This window comes from Stereum hirsutum (genome assembly GCF_000264905.1).
Source record: "Stereum hirsutum FP-91666 SS1 unplaced genomic scaffold STEHIscaffold_16, whole genome shotgun sequence".
Taxonomy (NCBI): domain Eukaryota; kingdom Fungi; phylum Basidiomycota; class Agaricomycetes; order Russulales; family Stereaceae; genus Stereum; species Stereum hirsutum.
In genome coordinates this window covers 997,286-1,014,615 of record NW_006763146.1, presented here as the reverse complement: position 1 = coordinate 1,014,615, position 17,330 = coordinate 997,286, and the positions used below count along the sequence as shown (strand labels likewise).

The following is a 17,330-nucleotide window of genomic DNA, read 5'->3' as shown; positions in this document are numbered from 1 at the left end:
TCAGTTGTACTTCTTGCATAAATTTCTCGTGGCGTGCCACAGCTGAAAGTCGTACGCAAGCGTCAGAGTCTGCTGCCTCTCCATCGACGGCAGAAGGCTCGAGGTCGACACCCATTTCCTTTGGAGCAGGGCTTCTCAAGGGTGCAGAAACGAAACGAATGCGGGTTGTTATAAACGAGTGATCTCCGATCTCTCTGAACAAATAAAATACTAAGTAAACGAAAGCAATACAAGCAACGCCGCGCAAGCACAAAGAAGCAAACTGTATGGGCGTCACATACTACACACGCTGCATGGAGGTGCGTGTGCATAAGGCTATCATACCGCGCTCATTTCCCTCTTAATAAAAAGTCCGACTGGCTAAACCCCGGGGGAAGAACGCTCCGGCTCTGTATGTACACGTATACGCTTCAGGGATAGAGTTCGTAGGAGGGGAAGATCAAGCAACAATACAATATGCCCGTCGGTGGGTCAGATACGCCCCGAGGGTGGAGAACGGTCGCGTTTCGAGGGATAATTTATTGGAATTTAGTGGTGTCCCTTGTCCTTGCTTGCGACGGCGGCGGCGTATCCGTGTGGCTGGAATCCCATATCGTACACGTTATCCTCGAATATACGGAGTCGCTTGTCGGAGCTCCACTGGACGAGCTACAAACAAGGAGGAGAAAACATATTGTCAGCTCGGACGACGAATCACTCCTTAGGAGGACCAGGAAAAGAAATCTCACCTCAATGGTCCCATCCTGCGTCCACTCCACCTCCAACGGCTTCCCATTCTTCTCATACAGCCTCTCCTCTTCCTTGCCCGTCTTGACCACCAACGCCTCCTTCCTCGGATCCACCCACTTCACATCGATACAAAACGCCGAATTCCCACCGCCATGGAAATAAGGCCTCAACCCCCTCTCCAGCACCGCCCTCTTCCGCACCTCCTCCGTCGCAGGCTGGATCGCCCATCCCGTCAGCGGGTCCGCGTTCGCGAGCATGTCAGCCTCGACTTCGGTGCTGTTGAATAGGTGCAGCTTTTCATGGTCTCGCGAGAGGGATTGGGGGTAAGGGTGCTGGAAATAGGTCAAGGGGACCCATTGGCGGGTGTCGTGTTGTGTTGAAGGGGAGGAGGGGGAGTTGGCTGATGGGTCGTCGTTGGTGTGGTCCGAGGGAGAAGGCAGTTCGGAGAGTTTGACGGTGGTGGATTCGGCGGGGACGGAGGGGTACGCGCGGACTTGTTTCGTCCTGCCCCAGCTACGTCCACGGCCCAGACCGCTAGGCATCTGGATATGCAGGAAGGGAAGCGGCGGTCAGTAGAGTGTTTGAGGTACAGGTGACGTATGAAGGAAGGTATGTAGAGGGACGCCGGAGTCGTCAGCACATAAATCAGAAAATCAGTCGCCGACCGATGTCTATTTATCCCGGTCATTTATGTCCCATGGGGAAAGAGCGCAAAAGAGGGAGGAGTGCGAAGACAGGAACCCCATCCAACTCAATGTTCCCGTAATCTCACCCCCGTACCCCTCCCTTTCACCACCAGGGAGTGTGAGGGGTGATGCGAAGCTCCAGAGGACCAAAACGCACTACCAAAAAGACAAAGAAAAGGAAACAAAAACGCACCTGTTTCATCAAATTATAATGCACAAACAGCGGCTTGCCCTCATGATCATACTGCTGCATCGTATGTCCGCAGAAATCGCCGGTCGGGACACCGTTGGGAAGACCGCCGACGCCGACGTAGCGGCCTGGGAGGGCCCAGCGTTTGCGGAGGGCGAGCATCGAGAACCTGGTTGTTAGATAGAAAGCGTCAAGGCGAGATTAGTATTGGTCTGAAGAAGGGAGGATACGGAAGTCGGCGGGATGATTGGCGCTGCGTTGAGTTGGGCCACACGCCACACACTTTTCTACAGCATCAAAAGAAGAAAAAAAAACTCACCTGAAAACGTCCTTATCTCCATCACTGAACATGAACCAATACCGCCAATCCTTGAGCATGTACAGACTGAGAAGCATAGCGTCGAGGTTGCGCCGTTTGTCGACTACGATCTGGCCCGCTTCTTGTTCCCATTCGTCGCGGCATTGGACGCCGAGGATGTGCCTGTTTTGTTTGATTCATTATGTGAGTGAGCGCCATTTGAAGGCGAGAGATTGGAGGGGGCACTCAAGTGAAGTGAACGTTCTTGGGAGAGGGAGAGAGGATAGTGACTTACCAGATAGGATTCGAAGCTGAAGTCTTCCAGTAATCCGGAGCGAAATAGGCCCCTAGTTTGACGTATGCTGGAGCATTGAACAGTAACGATGGGTCGGCGGCTGGGAAGTTATCTGAGTCCTATATTTATCGTACATCGCATATTGTGAGTATCACTTTGAAGAACGGGTTGGGGGGGTGGAGAGTGAATGGGGTTAAGGAGACGTACGAGGTAAATGACTTCTGCCCATTCCGACTGAACGATAGAGATCGCCTTCAAATGCCAGTTCTTCTCTCTTGTCTCGTCCTTCTCTTCGCCCGTGACGGAAACAAGCTTCGCGTTCAGACTCGCGAGTTCGATCCGGACTGTTTCCACAGTGTTAATAAACCAACCCACGAGCCCAAGGTTCAAACGCGAAAAAGCAAAACTCACTATTATCGTCCTCCCCCGGATTCTCACTCGGAAAATGATAAATAGCAGCCGGCAACTTACACCTATACCTCTGCCTCAACAACTTCAACGTCGTCACCACCCTCCCAAGCGTATCCGCGTTCCCCGCCGTAAACACTATCCCCCTCCCCTTCCCGACCAACGATCCCTGGCCCAGTCCGTTTGCATCGAGGGTGTAGGGGTTCAAGTCCGGGTCGTCGAAGGATCCGATGGATTGATGATGTTCGAGGAAACGGGCCATGCGTTCGCGGTGTTCGAGGATCGAGGAGGAGTTGAGGACGGACCAGGTTAGGGAGGCTTTTGCGATCAGGTCTTTGTTATGGTTTGGCGTCGCTTCGCCGCATGTCTATTTCGTTCGGGCTGTGAGCACCCGGATGTTTCGTGTCTCGGGCAAGAGTTGGAGGTGGAAGGAGAACGGACCTGAAGATTCCAGGCGACGAAATCAGGCGGTTCCCAGCCTACACCGGGCGCGTTGCGGAATGCATGTAAACGTTCCTCCAATGTTGCACTTAGTGGGAGGGGATAGGCATGGTCTGGGGTTTCGGGGTAGATCACTTTCGGGGGGAGGTTTTTCCAGCCTGAGAGGAGGTCGGAGCGGGCGTCTGAGGTGGAGGGGGAAGAGGAGGAAGAGTAGTAGGAGTAGTAGGAGTGGAGAGTCGAGGGCTGTTTGGGAATGTGGATGTGAATGGAAGTGAGAGTGGAAAGTACGGAGAAAATTTAAGAGTCAGTGGACCACATATTTTAAGTAGATGATATAATGGAAGCTTACAGTCGAGAAGTACGAGAAGAGGAGGAGCGTGCAAGCCAAGCCAGCGACGAGTGTAAAGCCTCGTTTACCCCCAGGAATAAACCCCCGATTGTTAACGAGGAGCCTGAACGCATGCTGCGCTCTCCTCACAGCCGCAGGAGAATTCTGTGTGCGAGTTGCCCATGCCGGGAGGGGAAGGGAGGGAGCCATGCCAGATGGTGGTAAAGAAAGAGAAAGGTTGTGCGCTGTCAGAAATAGTTGCGCTAAGTAGTTAGCCGCACGGTCGTTGTTCTGTGCGCTGAGCTGGCGTCCGAAGGCAGAGTTCGAATGGGGCTCAGAGCATTGATCCCTTTTCTCGCTGCGGCGCACCCTGTATCAAGGCCCATTTGATAAACAAACTCCGTCATCTGCAGCCAGCCTCTCGGGCCGTTCACCCGCTTGGCGATCAGTTGAGTCTTCCGTCTAATTATAGTTCGTCATAAGTGCCTCTCCCCTTGCCGATTTTAGACGCATTTTCTGGTGTTTATTGCAAAGAGCTGCAACGGTGGGATCACGGCCAACTGCTGGATGCTCTGTTCTCAACAGTTCCACGTCACTTCCCCACTCCCGCTTTGAATGTATCACCTTCGGACCCCATTCACACCATCCTCCTTCTATTTATTGATAGCGAGAGAAAGCCATCGTTCGGTGCCGTCGTTCGCAACACTCTTCGTTTTGTTGTATACCATCTGGTGTAGGTGTTCGACACGCTCGAGGAGCAGAAAGTTTGCCATATGTTTGCATGATACACTCCGGATGTAACGGTGCTGCGTAACCGTCATCACTGATACAGGAAGCTCACACAGCCTGGCGCCGCCTAGCGAACATTCGTAGGCCACACAGCTTGCAGCTGCGCGCTTGTCGAAACGTTGACCGCCACACCGCACCCACCGTGCGAAAGAAAGGGTACGACGTTCAAGTTGAAGGAACGCACTACGAGTACAAACGAGCTAACAACCCTTTTGCAGTCGCCCTAGCCATCGCTTTGCCTCTGCGATTATTCTACAATTCCTCTCAGGCTTCACTGTCCTAGTAGTCGAAGCACGATCTACGCCTCTCCCGTCTCGTCCCTTTCGTCCTCGTAGCAACATCCTCCAGGCCCCTCGTCGCGATTGTCGCCGCCCTGTCCGAACAAGACGACATCACCGTCGACTCCGTCCCTGTCCCTGAGTCCGCGGACGTCGACCCCTCGAGCACTGCCTCCTCGACCGAGCTCTTTCGCAGTACGTAGTTCAAACTTCATTCGGAGAAAGTCGATAGGATGTGCGTCCTATCGGGAGGTGTGGCGAGAGAAATGTAACAAGGTGATTATAGTCCATCGGTTCTGGAGCCAGCACATCCTGAGAAGTATAACCTCGACTCGTTGGACGGCGATAGCTCAGATGCTTGAATCGGTGGTCACGAAGATCGCTCCAGTTCACCCGCTCATCAGGCTGAGTAGAAAGCGGCGCTGTGGTCCGATCGTAAGTATTTGGTGCTATGCTGCAGCCCACTTTACATCTCTAATTCGTATACGCGTACTCATCCACCCTGTATATACAGTTGCATGTTTTGACTCGGATTCCTTGCAACCGATGCAATTTGTCCCCTTCTCTGCGAACAGGCCGACATCCTAACTCTGTTGCATGCCCATCGCATAGCGTCAAATCTGCGAGTCGTCAAGCGTAGGCTCGAGTGTACTTATGCATTCGTTAAGCCCCCATTTTGTCCTGTATTTCGGAGCGAGAACTGATATACGTGAGCTAACGGCACAAGGCCCATCGACGGTGAACCTCTTGTATATAGACCTGCCAGTGGAAAGGAGGCCCAACTTGAAGTCAATTCTTTATTAGATGATCCCCCCGGTGTTTATGTCTCTGTGCACCAAGAAACATTCCTAGACTGCTACGGAAAGTCACCCACTGGGAGCCTCGTCTAATAAGTAAAAAATCGAGTTCTAGGGTTTGCACAAACCCCTTAGTACTACGGAAAGTCTTTCGGTGCCTAGTACAGGGGATAGCCGCCCACTCTCGTCGCACACAGAAAGCGAAATCTGAAGAAGAAAACTCACGTTCATCCATAATGATTCTCCCCGGTCCAGTGAGGGTCAAGACTAGAGAGGACGCACATTCTTAGGCTACTGTATACAGCATGCAGGAGCTTGTTGAAACGTAGACCGCCACTTCCCGCGCGAACCGTGCGAAACCAAGACAAAATAGCAACGTTGAAGAGTCGTTGAAGCAACGCACTACAAGCGCGCTAGCAGCCCTTTTGTAGTCACCCGAGCTCTCGCCACTTCTATTACTACGCTTATTCTACAATTACTCTACACCGTCCTAGTCGGAGCACATGCATCTACGCCTCTTCACTTTTGTCCTCGTAGCAACGTCCTTCAACACCCTCATCGCCCTTGCCGACGCCGAAGAACACGACATTACTGTTGACTCCGACTCCGGCCCTATCCCTGTATTCGCGGACGTTGACCCTTCATTTTTCCTTCAACCCATCCATCTCGAGCACTGTCTTCTTGACCCAACTCTTCTCGAGTGCACGTTTGGCGACGAATCCCTCTCAGGTCCCACAGACGATTACACGAGCGAGAGTATCGTTATGTCGGGTTCGAGCAGTGTAAGCGGAGGCGCGAACTCAAAGTATAAGGCCCCGCTTTCTGGGCTGGATGCGGAAAATTATACGGTCGCGCCGCCTGAGTTGGAGTTGGAGCAGGTGCATGTTTATGTGAGGCATGGTAGGTTCACTTTCTGTTAGCAATCTCAAACAAAAGCACAAGCAAAAAACCGAAAACATGCTACATTTGTTCTACCTCCTACCGGTCGCGTGACATCCATTTCTTTACTATCCACCCTCTCCCTGACTCTTTTTCATCTCAATCATATATTCAAATACTGATGCTCTTTTGACCTCTTTCGTGTACTCAACCTAACCCATCAGGCGAACGCACACCCGTCTCCGTCCGCATGTCCTCCCCACCCGCCTCCATCCCCTCCCACTGGACCCTCTGCACCCAAGCCCGTCGTTTCCGCGCAGCTGTATTCGGCACACCACCACCAGCATCACCTCCTCCCATCTCTGCATCCTCTTCTTCCGTTAGTCCGAGTACGAGTTTGAAGCCGGAGAGAATGAGTGTGCTTCCGAGACCGGATTTTCATGGGTGGAATACGACTGGGTCGGCGGGAGGAGGGAGGCCAGAGTTGGAAGTGAGGAGGGTGGTGGAGAGGGGGGATGGCAGTGTTGTTGATGGGGAGTGGTCAGTACTATCCTCATTCACGTTGTGATAAAATCTCAGGATGAGTACTAATCGTTGATGGTTTGTCTCCCATTTGATTTTTGTGATAGTTTGTTGGGCGAGTTGACGGATGTAGGACGGAAGGTACGTCAAAAAGCTTTTTGTTTGGAAACCAACGCGTCGGACGCGTTTTTTTTTGTTGATGATCTGTGTTCTCTGTGTTTTGTAGTCGACGTATGATTACGGTCTTGCGTTGAGGAAGATCTACGTCGACAAGTACGTGTCCTCTGAACCTTTCTTTCATCCTCACCTTTCCTTCGCCTTCACTCACATATTTCCATCCTTACCCATATTCTCTTCCTCATAATTCCCTTCTTACACCTCCCCAAACAGACTCGGTTTCCTCCCTGACCACCTCGCCCTCCCCCAAGACGTCTACTTCCGCTCTACCAACATGCCGCGCACGATCGAGTCTTTACAGCAGATCGTGCACGGGTTGTATCCGATGAATAAGTGCGAGGAGGTCGTTCCGTTGATTCGGATCCGGTGCGTATTTCTTTTTGCGTTACGTCCTTTGTCCATCATAACCCCTTTGGCCTGTGTTGAAGGATGAGGGGTACTTGATCGAGAAAGACCATTCTCACAGGCTTGTCTTTTGCTTTTGCTTTATTTGGGTACGGATAGGAACGGGAGAGACGAGAATTTATTGGGCAACACGATGGCGTGTAGGCGATTGGAGGTATTGCTCGTCAATTTCGCGCATGGTATGTACTTGCCATCCTCAACTCCACCTCCCTTCTCTCCGCTTCGCTCCCTCGTAGCACTAATCTCACTCCTTTCTTCTGCACCGACACCGACACCGACACTAACACTAACACTCGTATATGGCTTGACTTTACTGTCGATACTAGCGGCAGCGTCAGCGTACAACCACACGCTCGAGCCCCTCGACAAGAAGATCTCGAAGTATCTCGATGGGAAGCCGATCAGGGTGGATGGACAGCCGAGGGCGTCGGGCGTGCTCGATACCGTACGTTTCTTTTTTCCTCCTCCCTATTCCTCCCTACTTTGTTGCCCCTGTCTCCCTACATCGCCTCTGTACATCTTCATCAATACCCACCGACTGACCTACGGATGCGACGCATAGATTCGAGCGTCGATGGCGCACGGAATCAAAGTCCCGCCTGAGTTCGAGGAGAAAGCGGTCATGGAGCCGATTGCGAGTATTATTTTTCCTTGTTATGTTAATCCCTATTCGCTAACACCCACAACCGTCTATCCGCACTCCCAACGTTCCTGATCTATGATGCGTCTTGTCCCGGGCAAATTCCAACGAATGAACGATAGGAGAAGGCCGTCGTGAATGAATGGTTCGCAGGTCTGTCTCTGTTTATCTATCGGCCTGTAAGACACATTTTGAGCATTACTGACGATACCTCCCGTTCGCTCTTTCTTTCCCCTTCTTCGATGTGCACGCTATAGGGTGTGAGAGCGCCCAGTTCACTTCTCGACGTTTGACCATCATCGCTTACACCTAACCTAATCTACCCTCTTCCTACCCCTCCCTTCCCATCACTTGGCTTCAACGACTTATTCTACACGCACGCACCAGACAAAACCGAAGAAGTCCGTCGACTAGGCATGGGTAGACTCCTCGCAGACTTATCGTCCAGGTTCCACCTTAAGACACAGGAAGACCCGACTGTGCGGGATCGTGAGCTCGAAGCTATGTACGCCTCGCCCACGTCCTCATCCTCGTCGGCGTCTTTGTTCTCGTCTGCTTCTGCGTCGAACTCGGATAACGGAGGCAAAGGTCAGGGTCAGGGCGAGCCGAGGATATTGGTGCATAGTACGCATGATACGGCCTTAGCGGGATTGTTGAATACTTTGGACGTTTTTGATGATCGGTGAGTTACTATCCGCCCAATCTCATCCGTGTAGAAGTTCGATACGGTCTCGAAAGGGTAGTAACTGTCTGTCTATTGATTCACATTGACGGGACCTTGTATGTACCATACAGGTGGCCCGCATTCACAGCCTCTCTCACATTCGAGCTCTTCCGCCGCAATCCCGACTTCGATCCTTCCTCCATGTCCGTCCCTCACCCCACCACTACCACCTCAACGTCCCTCCACCCCGACGCAACGCCGCATAACGGAACATCGATTTTAGTAGACCACGAAGAGGATCACGTAGACCCGATGCAACCGCCGCAAAATCAGGGGGTGCTGCAGAGTGTGTTGGGTAGTGCGAGGTTTGGGAGGAGGTTGGGGGCGGATAGAGAGAAGAGGGGGCAGGGGGAGTATTGTGCGTTTATTTTCTTTCAAATCCTTTGTCATTCATATCCTCTTTCTATCCCACTTTCTAATCGAAATCATCTCTCTCTCTCTCTCTTGATCCTGGATCTGCACGCCACGCCACACATTTTCCTGCGTCTGCGCTCACATACCGGTACCTCTACCTACACCGGAACAGTCGTACGCGCGCGCTATCAGAACCGAAACCTGATCCTGCCGATGTGCGCCGACGATGACAAACACCTGGCAGGCTCGCCTGAGTTCTGTACGTTGAATGCGTTCAGGGAGAGGGTCGATGAGCTGGCGCCCAGGGATTGGGAGGCGGAGTGTGCGGTTGGTTCGGGCGCGGTTTAAGGGCGAGGGGCGGACGACGATGTGTGTCTAGGTTAATTTTAGTTTGATTGTGGGTAGATGGGGGGCGAGAAGGCCATGGTCGAATGCGTAGATATGTTATCTAGGCGTTGGGGTGGGTTTTGGTCCTGCGATGTGTAGTGGAACGATTCTGAATTAATTTAGAGGAAGGGATGTGTGGCGTTCAGGAGAACGCGATACCGATACCTTAGGGCTTCAGAGTTCTATCCTACTCCATCTTGACTTGGCTCGAGCTTCAAGTACATAGAGTGAACCATGCTTACTATGCTTATTATAATAGCACGCGGCATTGTATGTAGTGTGCAAGCATCTTTGCCTGCGTGTTTCTGTATCACGATCGTAGACCGGCGGAGGGCTGTCTACGCTAATAGATTTCTTTGGGGCAACGAGAGTTGTATGATCATATATATCGCTGCAGTGAGTGCAGGAAGTGGGTTGCGAAACCACCCTGTCGTACGCCATTCGGAGTTTAAACGGCATTCTAGTATTGTGGCACAAACCGACCCGTCGTTGATGGTGCCGTCTTTTACTCTATATCAGAGGTGCGCAATCTAGAAGCAGAACAACAGGTATGTAGATGGACGCTGGACGGTCAATCAAAACATACAAAATACTCGAGACTGCCAGAAGTATGTGGTTGCGAACGAAAAGAGAGCAGGATCGTAACCTCACTCTCCCTCTACACCATTACAACACCCAGCGTATACACACGAGCAGATGTGCTGTATATCATTTCATATATAATAATCTTATAGAATCCTTCAGCATCGGTACTGGAGTCGTCCAAAGCAGCCGCAGGTATCTCTGTGATTAAAGATAACGGAGCTATGTAGTCACATGAGCAAAAACAATAAAGAAAGAAAGAAAGAGCACAAATAAAACAAGGAAAAGAAGTAAGGATGAACGAAAAACAAAAGCGAAAGCAGGCAGGATGGGTGGAATGCGATGTGTTTGTGCCAGTGCCAGTGTATGTATGCAAAAAATCATGATGTATATAAGAGGTCAAGGGTGAACGGCGAAGGGTGAGCGTGAGCGTGAGTAAGCATGCAACGACGAGGAGAATCCATCCAATAACAAACAAAAGCCCGACCGAAAGTACTCAAGGCTTAGCATCAATCGAATACCCAGCCAACGAAATCGTCGACTGCGTCGCCGTCCCCCCGACCGTCGCCCGCGTCACATTATTCGCATGTGTCTGCGGCGCCCACATGAGTCCACTCGGTGGCGTAGCCACACCAGGCGTGATCGGTGCAGATGCGGAAGGCGTGTTGAGCTGTGACCTGTTGTGTGCCATGTGTGCGCGGATGAGGTGACCGGCGGCGAGGGCTGACATGAGGGAGAGTTCACCGGCCATGACGGCGGCGGCGATGATGCGAGCGAGTTGTTGAGCGTTTGCGCCTGGGTTGGTAGGGTGTGCGCCTCTGACGCCGAGGATGTCCAGGACGCCTTGTTGGGGAGTGAGGACGGTACCACCGCCGACGGTTCCGACTTCGATGGAGGGCATGGTAATCGTCATCAGGAGATCTTCGCCATCGTTGTATCTGGATAGCCCAAGAGCGTCAAAACACGACCCAAGAGCAGGCTAAAAGGCGAGGGGGGGTACTCACGGCTCCATGAGAGTCATACAGTTTGACGACTCGACGTTCTGCGCAGGGTCCTGACCAGTAGCAAGGAACACCGCCGTCAAAATATTCGCAGCGTGCGCATTGAACCCTCCAATCGAACCAGCCATCGCGCTCCCAATGAGGTTCTTCTTCGTGTTCAAATTGCAAAGTGCATCCACCGTCGTCTTCAAAACGGCCTTGACGACCTTCCCAGGGATAACCGCCTCCGCAACCACGCTCTTGCCCCTGCCCTCGATCCAGTTGATCGCCGCGGGCTTCTTGTCAGTGCAGTAGTTGCCCGAAAGCGCAAGGACGACCATCTCCGGGAAATACTTCGACATCACGTCGAGTGCCTTCTCCGTACCCTTCGAGATCATGTTCATACCCATAGCGTCACCGGTCGTCGTCGCGAACCTCACGAACATCGTCCTGCCCGCCATCGTGACCTTCAGTTTCTGGAGCCTGGCAAACCTCGAAGTCGACTCGAACGCCTCCTTCAGGATGGCTGCACCCTCGGGAGAGTCGATCCAGGCCTTACAAGCGGCGGCGACGGTGATGTTGGGGAATTCGATGGCTGGGCCACGGGTCATGCCGTCGTTGATGATGACGGTGGTGACACCTCCGCCAGCGTTGAGGGCCTTGCAGCCACGAGAGCAGGAGGCGACGAGAGTACCTTCAGCGGTGGCCATGGGGATAGGGTAGAGCTCGCCGTCGACTTTGAGGGGACCAGCGATACCGAGAGGGAGAGGAATGTAGCCGACGACGTTTTCGCAACATGCACCCATGACCTTAGAGTAGTCGTAGTGCGACATGGGGATATCCGAGTCCTCAAGGGTCCTGGTCCTGGACGCACGCGCTGTATGAACCAAGAAAAGCGATCAGAAAAAGGCCAAGGAGCAGGAGTTAAGGAGAAGAGAAAAACGCACAAATCAAAGCCCTCCGGATCAAAACCGCCCTCTCAAGATCACCAAGAACCTTCTCCAAAGCATACGCCTGAATCTTCCCAGCCTGCGCAAGCATGATGACCTCCTCGTCGTTCAACAGCGCCAGACTAATCGACAACGGCCTCGGTCCATTCTCATAGATCTCAATACACTCCTCCAAACTCCTAGTTTCCTTCGCCTGTCCCTCTGCCGCAGGCTTAGCCGCCTTCTCCTCCTCGTCCGAAGACTCGCCCTTGACCTGCTTCTGCGCCACCTGGAGCTGAAGCTTCTGATCGACAGACTCGAGCATGGAAGAGATGCCAGTGACGGACGCCTTGCGCGGAAGCGGCTTCTGCTGAACGAGTGGCGATCCCTCCTTCTCAGCCGGAGGCGTCGGCATACCCATGACCACACCCATCTCCTTCGCCGTCTCCCTCTCCGCCCTCGTCTTTGCTTCCTCCGCACCCTTCAAAGCCGCAAGGTCGACCGTCGCCGAAGACGGAACGGCAGAGACAGCTACGAGGTCGCGGCCTTTGGGTTGTGAGGGGCCGGACGAGACGGAGGGAGTGGTAGTGAAGCGGACACTTTGTGGTGGTGTGACGCTGCGTGCAGATCCGGTTCCGGTGGCGATGCCTTTCAGGAGGTAACCGTTCAGGGCTACGCTCACGCCGAGGACGAGGACGATCCATTTCGACATGACGGGGTCTCCGACTAATCTCGTCCACGAAGACATGAACGACTCGAGGACGTCGTCGGAATCGGCCTCATGGTGGCCGGTGCTGCCGCTCGGAGAAGACTTGTGCGATGGGTGAGAAGCAGTTGCAGAGACGAGTGGGACCATGCGGATGTGGACGGGAGGAGCGACTCGGACGAGAAGTTCGGTCTCGGTGGCGGCCTTGGAGTGGTCATCGGCGAGCGAAGCGAGAACGGAGGAGATTGCGGGAGAGGTGATGTCGACCTTGCGAGAAACCCCGGGAGCGAGCTCGGTGGAGAATGGAGGTTGGGCAGGGTTCAGAGTAGTGACCATGTTCAAGATGTGCAACGTCAAGAACGAAACGATCTAGATAGCATGATCTTAGCATCTGTATGACATCCATAAAATCAAGCGAAACGGACTGACCAAGAATAGCTTCATCCTCGCGACAGGAGATTCCTCCTTATTGTCCTGAGCCTTCTTGTCATCCTTCTCGCTTCCGGAATTCTTCGCAACAAGGCCTTGGGGCTGTCTCAAGAAGGAGCCCTTGACACCGAGCACAAGCTCTGCGAGCGAAGTCCGCTGGAGGGGAAGTTCTCCATTGACGAGCTTTGAGGCGGCCAACGACGACGTGGTGTCCTTCGACTGTGACAGCGTGCGGAACATCTTGATACGACGAACCTATACATGACAGGAAAGAAAGAAATTTAGCAACTAGTCTACGAAGCCATAATGCATATGTAGAGCCGAGGAGGGAAACAGTTGAACAAAGTGGCATTTGCTGAGGCCCGGGAAAGATGCTTTCCAAAAGGAGCCAAGACACGTCGAAGACGGGGCGTTGGCGTTCTTTCACGACGCCACAAAAGGAAAGAGAAGCTACGATTATTCGCGATTCGAACATGGGCGCTTCGAGCAGGAACGACGGACGATCGTACAACGGAACCGCGACGCGTCGCGTCGAGCCACGTGGCAGTGCGACGCGCTCCGTCATAGCCCCAAAAGCGTAAGCTCCGAGAGCTCGGAAGTGCAAGTAAGCCCAAGGCGCGCTTGGTGGTGCAGCCAAAAGTGCTTACTCGAACGCCGACAAATGCAGGCACCAAGTGAAACATGAGAAGAACAGACGCTCACCTCAATCATCACACTAAGCACAGCGACGTAAAACGTCGCCATTGACACAGCGTCCACAGTGAGCAACAGCGCCGCCAAAGCACAGAACTCAGTCAGCCCTCCGACTTTACTGTAAGCTCCGATCATCAACGCCGCAATCTCGAGCGCATAGTCCCGGACAATAGCGTTTCCTGCTCCATTGGTGTTCAGGGCCTCCATGATCAGCTCCGGCGCGGGTTTCATCTCGCCACGGTGCTTTCCCGTCGTGACTGCGGGCTGGAAGAGATGAGGGTGGGTGAAGACGGAGCGAGCGAGGCGGAGGGGTTTGTCGAATCCGACGGTGCATACGAGGAAGGGGAGAGCTTCGATGAGTGAGACGGGCTCGAGAGGGATAGAGAAGTAGGAGGCGATGGGAAGAGCGAGGATGAAGGAGAGGACGGAGGAGAAGAGAATGCCGGTCATGAGCCAGAAGTTGGAGCCGAGAGAACGCGAGGCGAGGAAGAGTTTGATGAAAGTCGCGTGCATGAGAATGTAACCCGCAAGGACGAGGAGAATATCAAGCGAGTCTGCCTTCTGCTCGTTCCAATGTCAGTGAATCCGACGCATTAACGTATACGACGAGCATACGAACCTTGGCCAAATCCCAGAAACGCGAAACCATAGTGTAGGCAGCGTAGGCGACCCACCTCCCGTTCTTCATATCGCTAAGGCTCTGTGACTCCGGAGTCTCGAGCACGAAGTTCATGTCACCATCCTTGAGTCCTGGCCTCTTGAGAGCAGTAACGAAGTCGTCCGTAGTACCGGGAGTGAAGGAAAGAGTAATGACGTTCGAGTCCGAAGGAGATGCAACGAAGCATGATGGCTCTTCGGAGACAGGTTGGAAGCAGATGTCGGAGTAAGATTTACCGGAGGCGGCGAGGAACTGGTGTGTGAAGAAGCCGGTCGCGTTTTCGAACGAGTCTTGAAGGAGAGAATCCGAAAGCTGATAGGAGTGTGAAAAGTGTGAATAGGACGAGTCCGTAAATAGATGCATACCTTCCGCGCAACTTTGGGCTCCATGGAAAGCATGAGCTGTTGAATCTCGAGAGCCGTCACACCCTCCCGTTCAAACCAGTTGTTCTCGTTCACACCAACCCATTCTTTGTCACGAAGAAGAGCAAGTGCAGGTCGTAATGTTGACGGTGCTGTCGGAGCCAGGAATTGAGAGTGCTTGATTGCGGAAAGGACATGGAAGTATGCGAGAGTCGCGACTGCGAAGAAGAATACGATGGTCTCTATAGGTGATGATGCAGCATGCAGAGAGAGCGGTGCTGTTAACGCGCGCATGTTGAACGCGGCTTTGTGGGGGACGACGACGACGACGACGAAGGGAAAGAGAGACCGATGTCTCTTGGGAAGGAACTGGCCGGACTAGTACGTCTGGCAAAGACAATAAGGATAAACAAGATCAGAGACCGCGCCGAACAACGAAGGGGGGGCTGAAGACACTGACCAGAGCTCGAACGGTGTCTGAGCTGGGTACAAGGCCGCCTTGGCGAGTGTGGGGAGGATAAGTTGGGGGTGCGGCCGTTTGAGCGAATCCAAACGCTGCGAAAAAGTGGGCCGACTGTATTTATCAACGAGTACTCAACCTCAGCCGCCCTCTCGGCTCAAACCCAGGCTCGGACGGGACCCCGGGAAGTCCCCGCGCCTGCTTTTCATAATCGCCTCCGACCGCGCTTCCGTTGCCCGCTTCAATTCACTTTTCTTTCTCCTGCCTCTTCTGCAGTGTTCAAGCAGTACGAATACTCGCGTCTTGAATTGTTTCTGCTCCAACGGCGTGGAAAATGTGATACTTAGACTTACGGCCCACAGCATTCCCTTCTTCTACATTCCTTACCCCATACAGCCGCTCACATCTACCCATCACACCACAACCAATCCTGCTTGTCTAAGGCCCAGCGCGCACAAGAGTCTCGACGTATCATTCCATTCGTCCTTCTGGTATTTCTCTTGCTTCCTAGATATAGCCCGCAGACCCGCTGCAATCTGACTGACGCAATCGATTTGCTCACTCTTGTCTCAAACTGTGACTCTACTCTCCCGAGAATGTAGGTTCTCTTCACAATATTCACCAAATATAGGATTCGCACACATACGAAATATCGTTCAATCACAGAGCATTTGCAACCTTGTAAACTCGCTGAGTTCTCCACAAACGAGCTTACACTGGTCGCAATCAATCACCTCCCCATGTAGCAATCCTTTCACTAATCAGTCTTCTGCGGGCGTATCATAACGGTAGTAAACTTTAGCCCCAGACACCTCCATTGATGCTGTCCTCGACACGACCAACACAACGGCGAAATCATCCAGTCGGATTCATACACTATCCCCTGCGGCCGTGCTCTCCGTCAATTTGCGGTGCCTTCCGGGCGTCTATCCTCTCTCCTCCCACATGTAACGCTTTGAATGTTTGGTTTGGTTTCTCGGACGCTTCATTTTCATTTGGGAAAGTTTTCTTGTTTTACTTACTTATGTGATCCTGGCTGGGACTCTTCTGTATCTGCCGTACGGGACCAGGGAGAAGTTCAGACATGACTGGTGTCGTAAACATAACGGAAAATCCGTCCGACAACCGTGTCTATCTGCCTCGTCAAGCCTCAAGGTCAGACATCGGTACGCCGTTCTACAAATCATCGGACCCGGTCCTCGTTAGCTAACGTCCAACCTTCCCATCTTCCTATTCTAGCGCGAATCATGTCAGGTCGTGGTCAGTCTTCTTTTCGCTAAGAACTTGTTTATCCCAGGAACGACGTGAAGATTCAGAACGCTGCGCCATTCCCGCATGCTCGCGTTTCCTCTCTCGTTCAAGATTATAGTTACGTGTTCGCAGATTTATCGATATGTACGTCGTGCCTACGCCACCACGACTTGCTCCCAACGCCAGTGCGTCCGTAATATGCAGGGATTTTATGGCCTTTACTCGGTTTGGTATATGTACTAGTACGTTACTCCAGTCTTTGCGCCCACTGAATTATTTGTTTGATAACTGAGACATAATTCAGAGACAGGGGCTCTTGTTTATCCGTTTCACTGACGCTGACCTGCCGTAGTATGTATGACCTACCCTCAGACACCTTCCATTTCTCGACAAGTCGATCGTCGCCGGATACAGATGTCACTGTAAGTACCTACCGCGACCACTCTGGATGTGGTATAGCGAGTAGCGCATCGTCATGCCACGACGCTTTGACCTTCCTTGACGTTTAGCAGATCCCGTCAACGCGACAATTCAACGACGGCACACATCCGAAATTCGTCTTTACGTCCGTACTCAAACTCAAATATCAAACATTAGACACCGGCCTCGCTTCCTCAAAGCCACGCAGATCCGCGAATCCGCCATGCGCCATGCTCATTAAGCTTGCTCCCTTTCATACGCCGTACGCAGTCTGCAGTCTCCCTCACTAAACAGTAATCTCCGTGTCTAGTTCTCATTTCTTCCTGCAACACCACACTAGAACGCTCCAACGGAGACAATTCAAAACACACGGTGAGTCAGACACAACCCCACCGACCCCACGTTTCATTCTTCCATTCGAATCCATGCTTGGTTCACTCGGTCTCAGAATATGTACTCACTCGTGGTTTCACTTCCAAACCCGTGTCGATCAGAGAGAGACACACAAGCCCCCAGGATCCCATTCGAGCATT

At 52.7% G+C, this 17,330-nt stretch overlaps 4 protein-coding genes across 4 annotated transcripts; 1 reads left to right on the top strand and 3 right to left on the bottom strand.

Moving 5' to 3' along the window:
* Window positions 1-160: 160 nt before the first annotated feature.
* Window positions 161-3,585, bottom strand: STEHIDRAFT_171646 (uncharacterized protein; the record flags this gene model as incomplete). Its single annotated transcript, XM_007308946.1, has 9 exons — window positions 161-648; window positions 729-1,271; window positions 1,609-1,774; window positions 1,925-2,086; window positions 2,199-2,317; window positions 2,406-2,542; window positions 2,610-2,973; window positions 3,048-3,290; window positions 3,397-3,585. The coding sequence occupies 9 exons, from the start codon at window positions 3,583-3,585 to the stop codon at window positions 529-531; spliced, it is 2,043 nt and encodes a 680-aa protein (XP_007309008.1). The 3' UTR covers window positions 161-528.
* Window positions 3,586-4,067: 482 nt separating this feature from the next.
* On the bottom strand, window positions 4,068-4,994 carry STEHIDRAFT_124874 (uncharacterized protein). The gene is made up of 4 exons (XM_007308945.1): window positions 4,957-4,994; window positions 4,792-4,877; window positions 4,383-4,718; window positions 4,068-4,320 (listed from the first exon to the last, which is right to left on the bottom strand). The coding sequence occupies exon 3, from the start codon at window positions 4,655-4,657 to the stop codon at window positions 4,463-4,465; it is 195 nt and encodes a 64-aa protein (XP_007309007.1). The 5' UTR covers window positions 4,658-4,718; window positions 4,792-4,877; window positions 4,957-4,994; the 3' UTR covers window positions 4,068-4,320; window positions 4,383-4,462.
* Window positions 4,995-6,003: 1,009 nt separating this feature from the next.
* On the top strand, window positions 6,004-9,288 carry STEHIDRAFT_65441 (phosphoglycerate mutase-like protein; the record flags this gene model as incomplete). The annotated part of the gene is made up of 15 exons (XM_007308671.1): window positions 6,004-6,139; window positions 6,343-6,501; window positions 6,610-6,658; window positions 6,748-6,781; window positions 6,867-6,913; window positions 7,031-7,183; window positions 7,322-7,401; window positions 7,549-7,667; window positions 7,785-7,880; window positions 7,985-8,015; window positions 8,250-8,341; window positions 8,468-8,544; window positions 8,658-8,762; window positions 8,834-8,862; window positions 9,113-9,288. The coding sequence occupies 15 exons, from the start codon at window positions 6,004-6,006 to the stop codon at window positions 9,286-9,288; spliced, it is 1,383 nt and encodes a 460-aa protein (XP_007308733.1).
* Window positions 9,289-10,094: 806 nt separating this feature from the next.
* On the bottom strand, window positions 10,095-14,960 carry STEHIDRAFT_171644 (uncharacterized protein; the record flags this gene model as incomplete). Its single annotated transcript, XM_007308944.1, has 7 exons — window positions 10,095-10,847; window positions 10,914-11,766; window positions 11,837-12,893; window positions 12,954-13,208; window positions 13,656-14,207; window positions 14,266-14,616; window positions 14,670-14,960. 7 exons carry the CDS (start codon window positions 14,958-14,960, stop codon window positions 10,406-10,408), a joined length of 3,801 nt encoding a protein of 1,266 aa, XP_007309006.1. The 3' UTR covers window positions 10,095-10,405.
* Window positions 14,961-17,330: the final 2,370 nt, after the last annotated feature.